The following is a 12,777-nucleotide window of genomic DNA, read 5'->3' as shown; positions in this document are numbered from 1 at the left end:
TACCACATACTTTAGTAATGAAATAATCCTAAACTTTAAAGCAGAAACTGCATCTGAATCTTACACAAGGGAAAATATCTCACAACTTTCTTTGAATTTATTTTATAACAAAGAGCCAAAAATGTTTTCTATTAAAAGGTTCATATTGAACAAATGACCTGTATCATTCAGATAATAATGCCTTCATGTTACAGCTGCTAAGAAAAACGGATCTATTCTACAATGTAATTAAATAGTCCTAATACTTTGCTACACCTCAACTGCATGTAGATAGGACAACTCTATACTTTGATTCCCAAATGGTTCAAGTAGAAGCCAAAGACAAAAGTTATCTGTAAAATATATTCAACCTTCTATCTATAGCTTAATATTTGGGTGCCTTTTAAAATTATAAAATGACGGTTGACAGTTTTTGTTCTTAGAGTTCTTTGTCTGGGAGCTGGCCTTATTTGAAAGAAATATAGGCTTTGTTAAGCCTTTCTTCAGGAAACTGCTCCACCTGGTGTCAAAAACTGTTCATACATCACATTATTTGGGACTTGTCAATGCTTGCGGAATTCATTCTCTTTGTTATTATTAAATGGAACAAACTTCATAAATTATCAATCGCACATAGAGCTTAAAAATGGCTCTTTAATTGTCTGCTTGTCTTGTAATTTGATGAATAATATACACGCCTATAGGGAGAATGTCTGAGATACATTTCCCATTATCAAGTACCAAAGTTCCTGGTTTTTTTTTGTTGTTGTTGTTAACCTGGTTGTTTACAGAATTATGAGTCATGTTTTTTTAGTACTAAAAATAATTCTAAGGTGGATACTGAAATAATCCCATTACTTCTCCCAACTATTTATAACAATCTAAACTTAATCCATAAATTATTTCTCAAAAGGATTGCAATGTTATAAAAACCTGTATGTAATAAATGCACATATCAATGGTTAAAACACATATCTGGGGGAGGGGGGAGGTCTGAGTAGAGATGGGCAAAATGGGGACATCTGTAATAGTGTCAACAATAAAAATAAAGAACCCCCCCATAAAATTATAACTAAATCTTGCTATCAGGCCGCTCATTTGGAAAAATTCTTCCAATTTACTTTTCATGTAAAGTGTTTCTTTTTTCCCTTGATGGTTTTCTATACCATTCAAGTAGCTGCAGTAGTCTTTTCTAAAACTATAGTCTCTTCTAAAACATCATGTGAAGTCTAACACATTATTATTCAGAGAAGAGTAATGAACAGATCTAATGCACGTGCCGTGTATACCAGGAAGTCCTCGGAAAGTGGCTAGTTCACTGACTGCCAAGCTCAACATGCTTCTTCTGGTGCACTACTGTGGTCCCACAAAGGAAAAGGGATTAGCAAACTGCAGCTTGCAGATCAAGCCCAATCTGCCTCCACTTTTGTGACTACAGGTTGACCTGAAAATGGTCACATTCCATTACACACTGTTTTTGGATGCTTTCTCATTACACTGACAGATCTGAGGAGTTGCGAGAGAGACTGTATGGCCTGCAAAGCCTAAGATATTTATTATCTGGTCCTTAACAGAAAATGTGCTGCCCCTGGGCTTTCTAGCTCTGGGTCAGACCATTATTCAGGTGAAAATTTGGACTCATTCAAACAGAGAGATGCATTGAGGAAAACAGTAGCCATTTTTCCTTCATTAACTTATTTTTTTTACTCTGAGCATAAGTTCCTCTAGTAAATAAGCATTCCTAGATCACTTGTGTTCTGAATCTTCTGAGAGAAAACCTACTACCATAGTTGCTAAGACTAAAATAAAATTCTTAATAGATTTCTAGAAATTATATCCAAGAAGAATGCTTAGAAGGTACAATCTTAAAAAATCTGTCAACCACAGAAGCCTTCTTTTGCATCTGATCAACTTATAAAACACATAAGTAAATGAATGAAATCAGTAACTTGGTCTACTTGCTAGATAAGATTTGCTCATGAAATAGACATCAAAGAAACAAAAAGATGACTGCATAAAAAATAAAATCGAAAGATGAAAAGCAGTTTACAAATGCTACTTCATTTCTAATTTGTTATTTAATTTTACATCCCCCCTCCGACCACCCCCACTCCAGCAGCAAACCCAGTCCCGAAGGATGGAGTCTAGCCCTCGAAGAACCAATCCCAGTCCGAACAGAAGAACCCAGTCACGAAGGGAGAAGACTAGCGCAAAGAGCCCAGCCCGGACTGAACAGCCGAACCCAGTCCTGAAGCTGGGAGCTTGGCCCAGAAGAGCCTAGCCCAGACCCCAACAGCCATAGCCAGTCCCGAAGGGCGGAGCCAAGCCCAGAACCGAACATCCAAAACCAGTCCGGAAGGGCAGGGCCTAGCCCCTAAGAGCAGAGCAGAGACCCGAACAGCTGCAGCCAGTCCTGAGGGCAGAACCTCCCTCCTGCACTGCCCCCGCCTCTGTCCAGCCTAGCTTGTAAGAGCCAAGCCTAGCTCCTAAGCAATACCTATTCTCCCAGCAGGCCCAAGGAAGCCCCTCAGTGTGTCACAGTGATTTGCACAGGCACCTCTCCCTTGAGAGTCAGCTGTCCTTTCAGCCTGTCTCCTACGCCAAGTATTCTAATTTGTTATTTAATAAGGAGTCTTTCCTTATATCAAAATATAACACACTTTACAGATACACTAGCGATCATACAGATACACTGGAAATCATAAGCATGTTGCTATACATTAAATAAAAAATACAAATCACATTTTAAATCATTCCTTGTACTTGTTTATCCAAATTAATGTAAACTGAAAGCAAAGAGCATATTAAAATACTGTTTATAACACTAGGAGTAGATATAGTTTTATTTGCTGGGAAAATTCAAAAGAGGATGTTAGCCCTCCTAGCTGACTTGATGGTTGAGCACCAACCTATGAACCAGGAAGTCAGGGTTCAACTCCTGGTCAGGACACATGTCTAGGTTGCGGGCTCAATCCCCTGTGTGGGGCATGCAGGAGGCAGTTGATCAATGATTCTCTCTCATCATAGATGTTTCTATGTCTCTCTCTCTTCCTTTCTCTCTGAAATCAATAAAAAAAAAAATTTTAAAAGGATGCTCTATGCAATATACAGGGTGGGACAAAGGTAGGATGTTTTTATTTTCCTCCAGATTTAAGACTTAAGCCCCAGCTCCTGTCCTCATAGGACTGATTTATATATAGTTCACCCTTATGTTTAATGTGTGGTGCCTTAGGGTTCTCATCCAAAGCCTGCGGGTTTACCAGGATATATCCTTGGCCAGTCTCACTTTTCTGGGTTTTCTTTTTAACAAGATATTAACCTTGTCATTATTTGCTCTTTTCTCATCTCTATGATGTCTTTAAACAGAGGTTTTTAAATTTTATCAACCTTTTTATGATACTTTCATAAGAGAGTTGATCCAAATTGCCTAGTCTATCATCACTGGAAATGAAAATGATCAGTGATTTTCAACTGTGCTATGACATACTGCTACATTAAAATCAACTGTGGGAAATGTTGCTTATAGTTTCTTTATTTTTAAAATGTTTTTATTGCTTTTTTTAGAGAGGAAGCAAGGAGAGAGTGAAACATCAATGAGAAAGAGAGAAAAATTGAGAGGCTGCCTCCTGCAGGACCCATACCGGGGATTGCACCAAAAACCCAGGCATTTGCCCTGATGGGGAATTGCACCAGCGACCTCTTGGTGCACAGGATGACGCTCAACCAGCTGAGCTACACTGGCCAGGGCACTTATAATTTCTTAAGAATAACAGCTAAAGCCTGTAAATTAAAAATGGTTGCTTTTTAAAAACAAAATCAGAGTAAAAATAATGATAATATAATAATAGCAGCTACAATTTATTATCTTATATACACTAGCCACTGAGCTGAAAAGTGCATACATCTGTTATTTCATTTAATCCTCAAAACACCTTATAATAGGTATTATTATTCCATTTAAAATTGAATAAAATGAGGTTTAAAAATTAATAAATTCACCAAATATCACCATCTATATATATAAAAGTCTATGTGACCGTTAGGACTAAACGACTGGAATGACTAGTCGACCAGTCGCTAAGACACACACTGACCACCAGGGGGCAGACACTCAATGCAGGAGCTGCCCCCTGGTGGTCAGTGCGCTCCCACAGCCAACCTCCCATGGCCCCTCCCCGCAGCCAGCTGGCCCCCATTGGCCCTTGCTTCTGGGTTGGGGTTTCATACATAGCAGAGCAGCTCCCTTGCTGCGATCTATTGAAAGTCAGCCCTCAACACAAGGGTTTGTCTTGCTCCTGTCCTCTCCCTTCCCTGGGGGCTGCCCGCCTGCTACGGTGGCGGCAAGGAAAGGGGGGTGGAGGCTGGGAACTACACGGTGGTGGGCCCAGACTGGGACAGGGAACTGGGGGTGGTGGCGGATGCGGCCCCTTTCCCAGGAGGGCCGAGGGCCAGAGCCCTCCTCGGGGCCGGCGGACAACCTCCTACAGTCCCTTCCCTGGCTGGCCTACTTCCTGTGGTCACCCCCACCCTGTGCATGAATTTGTGCACTGGGCCTCTAGTTAGAAATAATTTGGCTAGGCATTCAAACCCAGTTGTTTAACTCTGAATATACCCTATTTACCTCCCATGACAGGAATGAAAGGTTTTAGTACCATAACAAGATCACCTTCAATATCCTGCACATTCTTAAATATTAAAGAAAAAGATGGAATTATGTCATTATATTTGAAACTGGGCATGCCTTGAGAGTATGTCCTACATGTAAACATGTCAAAATGAAAAGAAAGGCTGACTGCTGTTGAAGTAATTAATGCATATGAAAAACTATTAAGAAAATTACTTTCACTCACATGCATTAACTGGTATTACATAGGCATAAATAGAGATAAATAGAATATCCCTCTAATATAAGTAGAGTTTTTGAAGGGTTTCATCTTCATCCAGAATAGAACCTGCAAATATAGTAGTGTATTGGTTGTATGAGCAATGCCACCTAGTGGCAGCCAAATACAGACAACTTAGAAAAATGTTCTAAAAGAGTGGCTGGTTCTTAACCTTTTATGGGTTAGAGAGACTATACGTCCTTTTTGCCAGAAAGATGCATGTTTGCAAAGACACATAGCAATATTTACAGTATTTTAGGGAATTAAAAGACCTCCTGAAGTCCATTTGTTGACCATTAAAACTAATTTGAAAGAATATATGCACCCCCATGTTCATTGCAGCTGATTTCCAACTAGTAGCCCTGTGCATGAATCCGTGCGCCAGTAGCTCTCTGCGGGGCCTGGCCGCTCTGTGCCCAGAGGCTCTCCATGGCCCAGAGGCCCATCCATGGCCAGGCACAGAACGCTTGCCTCGTCGCCGGGGCGACAACGCAAGTGTTCCCCCTACCCCAGCCGCTCCATGCCCGCTGCCTAGAGGCCCTCCGCAGGCAGGGTGGAATGCTTGCCTCGTCGCCACGGCAACGAAGCAAGCATTCCGCCAGGCCGCTCACTCTCAGCAACTGCCCCTCCCCCATGAGACCGGGGGACTCCGGCGGGGCTGAGAGGACTGGGCACCACCATATTTGTGACGGAGTGATGGTGAATTTGCATATTACCATTTTATTAGATAGGATAGCCAAAATATGAAAGCAATCCAAGTATCCATCAGCAAACAAGTGGGGGGGAAAAGTTGTGGTATATAGTATTTGACCATAAAAAAGAATGAATCTTACCTTTTGTAACAGCATAAATAGACCTAGAGGGTATTACGCTAAGTGAAGTTAAATCGGATAGAGAAAGAAGAATACCATATGATTTCACTTGTATGTGGAATCTAAAGAACAAAATAAAATAGAAATAGACTCATAGATAACAGAGAACAGACTGATGGGTGCCAGAGAAAAAGAGTTTGGAGGTTTGGATGAAAAAGGTGAAGGGATAAAGAAGTACAAATTGTAGTTACAGAAAAGTCAGAGGGATATAAATTACAGCATAGAAAATACAGTCAATATTATCATAACTATGTATGGGGACAGGTGGGTACTTGAAATACTGGGGGTACCACTTTGTAAAGTATATGACTGTCTAACCACTATACTGCACACCTGAAACTAATACAGAATAAATAAAACTGTTTATTGAGAAACTTAAAAATCAAGACAAACTTCCCATTTTAAAGGCAGATATATAGGTATCTAATAGTTTAGGAAATAAAGTAACACTTTCAGATCAGCATTTAGTGGTATTCTCCTAACATGGTCACTTGTTTTTTTGACTGGAACTTAAACTCAAAAATGTATAACATGAGAATGTTAACATCACATTTCCCTAAGTGAGGATTATGTAATGCCTCATAAATGAAAGAAGGTACACAGTAGGTCCTCAGGTTACATTGGAGATCCATTCCTATGGCGTGTGACGTAACGCGATTTTCGCCGTAAGTCGGAACCCACCTACATAAGCACCTACATCACTCACATGGAGCACATTCACAGCAGTAATGAAGTGAAACAGTAAAAAAATTTAAAAGATAACAATTCCTGACCTTTACTTGTGGTAAATAAATAATAAAAAACACAAAGCACATATGTACATATGTTGAAATGATGGAACTTTTTTATAAATAAATGGGAGATGGCGACGCAACCACGAAACGACCTACGTCGAGTCCGATATAACCCGAGGACTGTCTGTAATTAGAACTTTCCAAACACAATCACATTTCACAAATATAAAACAAAAGGAGTGGTTGCCCAGCTGGTGCGGCTCAGTGGTTGAGTGTTGACCTATGAACCTGGAGGTCACAGTTCGATTCCTGGTCAGGGCATAGGCCTGAGTTGTGGGCACAGATCCCAGTGGGGGACGTGCAGGAGGCAGCTGATCAATGATTCTCTCTCATTATTGATGTTTCTCTCTCTTTCCCCCTTCCTCTCTAAAATCAATAAATATACACTGAGTGGCCAGATTATTGTGACCACCTGACGTTTGTAGGCAAATTAGCCGTACACTGCATCGTATGGGATAAGGAAGCCGAAGGCCTATTCGAACACCTTTGCTGTCTGCAGTTACCAAGATAAAACGTCTCCAATTCGCACAGGAACAAAAGGATTGGACAGTCGAGCATTGGAAAAAAGTCATGTGGTCCGATGAATCACGTTTCCAGTTGCATCATGCAGATGGCAGAGTGAGAATTTCACGGAATCAGCATGAAAGCATGCACCCTGCATGCATGAGTACAACCCTTCAGGCTGGTGGGGGCAGTGTTATGGTTTGGGGCATGTTTTCCTGGCATGATTTGGGCCCTTCAATTTGTGTGGAACAACGTCTGAATAGCACAACATACCTAAGAATCGTTGCTGATCAAGTTCATCCTATCATGTTGATGGCGTATCCCAATGGAGATGGCTTCTTCCAACAAGACAATGCGCCATGCAACGGTGCTTGTATTGTGCAGGAGTGGTTTCAAGAACATGAGGGAGATTTTACCTTGCTTAGGTGGCCCCCACAATCACCAGATCTCAGTCCAATTGAGCATTTGTGGGACGAAGTTAAAAGAGCCATCAGGCAGCTGGTTCCACAACCATCAAATCTCACAGAACTGGACAGTGCATGGTGTCATCAGGCATGGTGTCAGATTCCTCGCATCACTTTCAACATCTTGTGGAGTCAATGCCAAGAAAAATCGCCGCAGTATTAAAGGCAAAAGGTGGCCCAATGAAGTACTGATGGGGTGGTCATAATAATCTGGCCACTCAGTGTATATTTGACAAAATGTTGACCTTCTATCATCAAGAAAGTGTTTTTACAATCTAACCAGAGATTATTTGGAATGACTTCTTAAATAATAACACAGATCAAGTTTTTAAACCTTTATTTGATTCTTCTTTGCCTCTGGTTTCCTGGCTATTTTCCTCTATTCTATAACTGCCAAAGTTCACAAATGGATAGTCTATACTAGTACTTACTGATAACATTTTTTATTACACATTTGCTATTAACTACCTTGGCTCTTGGGAGAGCTACATAAAATATTTCATGTAAAGTACTGAGCAGAGAGCACAGCAAATTCAATTAATGTTAACTAGTCTATCGGTAAGGACAGGCTATAATAACAAACAACCCCCAAATCTCAGTAGCTTACTCTACATATCCACCACAGGTTAGCAAAGGGAATCTGCTCATCACAGTCAGAGACTCAGGCTCCATCTTGATACAATATGTAGGTGAAAAAGAATATGACAAACCTTGAAGCTTCATCAATTTTATAAAGAACATCCGTAAAAAACCTATAGCTAACATAATATTTGATGGTGAGAAATTACAGGCTTTTCCACTAAGACTGGGAACAAGGCAGGATAGCTCCTCATGACTCCTATTCAACATCATACTGGAAGATCTAGCTAACGCAGTAAGATAAGAAAAGGAAATGAAAGAGTATACAGAGTGAGAAAGAAGAAATAAAGCTATCTTTATTTGCATATGAGATGATTTATCTGTGTAAAATATTCTAAAGAATTGATTTTAAAAAAAGTCCTGAAACTATTAAGTGATTATAGCAAGTCAACTGCTTTTCCTATAATACTAGCAATTAATATACACAATCCACAAATCATGTCCCTAAGTATTTATCCAAAAAAGTAGAAAACTTATATACACAGAAAAACTTGCACACTAATGTTTATATCAGCTTTATTAATAATTACCATAACCTGGAAATAACTATGATCTCCTTCAATAAGGGAATGGATAAATAAACGGTGGTGGCAAACCCAGAAAATGGAATATTATTCAGCGATTAAAAAATAAATAAATCAGGGCCCGGCTGGCGTGACTCAGTGGTTGGGCATTGACCTATGGACCAGGAGGTCACAGTTCAATTCCTGGTCAGGGCACATGCTTGGGTTGTGGGTTCGATCCCTGGTGGGGGGCGTGCAGGAGGCAGCCAATCAATGATTTTCTCTCATCAGTGATGTTTCTATCTCTCTCTCCCTCTTCCTTCTTCTCTGAAATCAATAAAAACATAAAAAAAAGGTCAGGTATCAAGCCATGAAAAGAAATAGTGGAGCTTTAAATGTAAATTGTTAAGTGAGAGAAATCAAACAGAAAAAGATACATACTGAATAATTCCAACTATATGACATTCTGGAAAAGCCAAAATTTACCAGTAAAATGAAGAATAGTTGCTAAGGGTTCATGAGTGAGGGGGCAGGAATAGAGTAGGAATAAATAAGTGGAGCACAGGGTATTTTTAGGGCCGTGAAACTATTCTGTATGGTACTGAAATGGCTGTTATACATATAACATTATGCATTTGTCAAAACCCATAGAACTTTAAAATACAGAGTGAACGCTAATGTAAACAATGAGTTTTAGTTAATAATGTGTCAATATTCATTCTTTAATTGTAATAAAAGTACCACACTAAAGCAAGATGTGAATAATAGGGGAAACTACCATTAGGTTGTACACCTGAAACTAATGTTATGTCAATTGTACTGCAATTTTTTAAAAAGAAATTTGAGCCAGGCTGGTGTGGCTCAGTGACTGAGCCTCGACCTATGAATCAGGAGGTCATGGTTCAATTTCTGGTCAGGGCACATGCCCAGGTTGTGGGCTTGACCCCAGTGGGGGCCATGCAGGAGGCAGCCAATCAGGGACTCACTCTCATCATTAATGTTTCTATCTCTCACTCCTTCTCCCTTCCTCTCTGAAATCAATTAAAATATTTTTTAAAAAAATAGAAGTTTGAAAAATAGGGAAAACTGTGTGTGTGTGTGTGTGTGTGTGTGTGTGTGTGTGTGTATAAAAGTATATGGGAACTCTCTGTCCTTTCTGCTCAATTTTTCTCTAAACCTAAAACTGCTCTAAAAGAATAAAGCCTATTCATTAAAAAAAAAAAAAAGTGTTCTTAGTCCTTTACAAACTTTCCTTTTTGCTCTATCCAACCACTGGCACCAGCAACCCACCTGGATCAGGTGAAGATTCAATTTACCTTGCAATATAATTACAATATCCCTTTAAATTTCACTTTTCAGATACTTATAATAGGCACTTAATAAACAACTGAACACATAATTCTTTCTATTCAATTAATAATGTCAATATCTACTTACTTAGGTAAAAAAACCAACTTATCTTTGACTCCTTCTTCCCCTATACTAAAGCATGACATCTCTGTACCAATAAAGTTTCTCTAAGATTTGACCTATTTCATTACAATGCCACTGTCATTCCAACTACTCTTGAAACATTAAAAGTTTTATGCCCTCTTTTATTTTCATTCAGCTTGAGTTCTCTCTGAAAATTCTTTTTTGGAAATAGCCCTTTCTTGCCATACTTTTTGCCACATCCATGGAAGCCCGTGTCTCTCAGAAGGATTATTGTAACTATTCATCTTCTCTCCTACCTTCAATCTATCTCCCAATATAAAGCCAGAATTATATATTCATAAAATGCTGGTCTGGTTATTTTACTTGTATTTAATTTTAGGACATTTAAAATAGTTCTAAATAATTCTATTTACTCAAAACAAAAATCAAATTTACCTAATGTGAAAAAAGTGGACTGATCGACCCTGGACCCCAGTTCATTATCAGCAGTAATAATCTACAAAGCTTTTATATAGCTTTATTAGAATACAACACAGTTTCAGGTGTTCCTAGACTATATTTTCATACTTACTGAACAAGAATAATATGTTATTTTATAAAGGTTTTGTTTCTCATGGATATTTATTCGAACTTATTGTACACTTTATAAGCTTCATTAAAATCCTTTTAAGGTATAGCAGAATCTGCTATCTGGGTTACTTTTTAGATACTTTCAAATTAACCAAATGCTACAAATGAGTTCCTTAATCTGGGTTACCCCTGGAAACTCAGAGGGCAGGTCTAGAAAAGAATAGAAAGGTAACTTGTATCCTGTAATTCCTTCCTTTTTTCCTCTGTCTTGACCTCTAGAGTAGCATTATACTTCTAAAAATGTAGTATTAACGAAACACTCATATGGGTTACTTCCCTAGAATTTATATCTCTATTTGGAATAAAATCAGTAAGCAATCATGAACAGAATTTTAAAATTCCAGGTTTTAAACTCCCATAACTTGAAGAAGTTATGAATTACAGATTAATTCTCAAATAATTCTTCAGACCATTAACTCAGCAGCCTTCAGAACAATAATTCCTTAATCCTTTTCATGCCTGCTTCAGAAATGAATCCATGAAGCATAGAAACTGGAAGCATTTGAGTATTTAACACTTTTCAGCAACCAGTACTGCTGTGACAACTTTCCACCTGTTTTCCCCCAATCAAGATCAAGCTGTTTTCAAATGTGGAATTGTTGTGAATGTATCCAAGGACAAGAATAGAGTGAAACAAGAGAGGCATCCAGGGCACAAAATTTAATGAGGCACTCACTCATCAACCCACACTTAGACATGCCCTGAAAGTGCCTATTAAATTCTGTGCCCTAGATGTCTTGCACGTCACCCTCTGGTCCTGGCTCTGCTATTATTCCAGTTTATTTGTCAATGTTCAAAGAAAAACCCATTTTTTATCTCTCTAATTTCAACTAAGTAAAAAAAAAATTTTTTTTAGGAGGGGTTCATTTTATACTCAGGTTTAAAAGGATTTTAGAAAGCATTTAGTAATACATATGTAATGCTTCATCAACTACATTCAATAAGAATGTCAAAATATCGATTCAGGTGTGTACATAGTGTTTGAGGGTGTGAGAGAATACATTGTTTCTCACTGGCTGATTAACAGAGAAAGTAAACTGTGCAAATTAATCCTAAGCCTTACATGGAATTTTGTGCATTTAAATAACTTCAATTCTTAAAACGATAATTGCATAACTAAAAGAACCATTATTCCAAAATCTGGAAAGCAAAAAACATTTCCTGGCTAAATTAATTTAAGGAAACAGTAGCATTTGCATAAGGACACCAAAGAGAGGTTTCCCCCCTTCTCTTTTTTATTCCCCCTTCTATTTTTAAACCCTCAACCCAAAAGGAAAAACAAAACAGAATTCTAAATAAAACTCAAAGCACTGATTTGAGGATTAGAATGTTTATAAGACACAAAGATAATTAAGTTACAATCTTGGAATTTTAATGTCTGAAGTAAAAATACCAATAAAAATATAATCTCTTCTAATCTTGCTTATTAAAAGTTATTCTTACCAGATAAAGCAGAAAGGTGTGCAGTCCTGTTCCAAGCCCAACAGAAGACAAAATTCCTAAGCCTATCCAGTAGGCATACAAAAGAAACTGCTTCTCTATACGCTGCACATACTGAAAAACAAAAGGGTCAAGGTGAAAAACCAAAACCAGAATTTGTAAACAGAAATGTGGTATTTATCAACTACAATCAAAATAAGATAAACCAACTAAATAGGTTTCCAACTGAAAGAAACTATTAATTCCCTAGGAATTAATTCCTTTAATATATGATAGCAAAGATGACAAAAAAAAAAATCCATCTTATTAGAATAAAACTCGTTTCTAGACCCTTCAAATCCTACTATTGCAGTAATATTTATAGGAAAAATGCTAGTTACGAATAAGATAACTATAAGAATAAAAATTTTCAAGATATTTAGAAGTTACAAAAACTTTAAGAAAGCATGACAATATACAGTGGTAAGAGAGCGGCAGTTATTTACATAATATTTGTGAATAGAATACTATATTCATATTTACCCAAGTAAAAAAATGAGAATAAAATATTTTTTGTATATTTAAGATCAAGATGCTTTTCAAACAGGAGCAAAATGAAGTACCCTGGGATATGGATGGATTTGTTGGAAGAATGC

At 38.1% G+C, this 12,777-nt stretch overlaps 1 protein-coding gene across 1 annotated transcript in view; it reads right to left on the bottom strand.

Annotated features, from left to right (window-relative positions):
- Positions 1-12,777, bottom strand: part of VMP1 (vacuole membrane protein 1) — a 108,391-nt gene that overhangs the window by 75,304 nt on the left and 20,310 nt on the right. Inside the window, exon 5 of the mRNA XM_079798428.1 lies at positions 12,146-12,256. Coding sequence (XP_079654554.1) covers positions 12,146-12,256 — 111 coding nt within the window. The remainder of the gene's footprint in view (positions 1-12,145; positions 12,257-12,777) is intronic.

The sequence above is a fragment of the Cnephaeus nilssonii genome (genome assembly GCF_951640355.1).
Source record: "Cnephaeus nilssonii genome assembly, chromosome: 19".
NCBI lineage: Eukaryota > Metazoa > Chordata > Mammalia > Chiroptera > Vespertilionidae > Cnephaeus > Cnephaeus nilssonii.
This window is presented reverse-complemented; position numbering and strand designations above follow the sequence as displayed.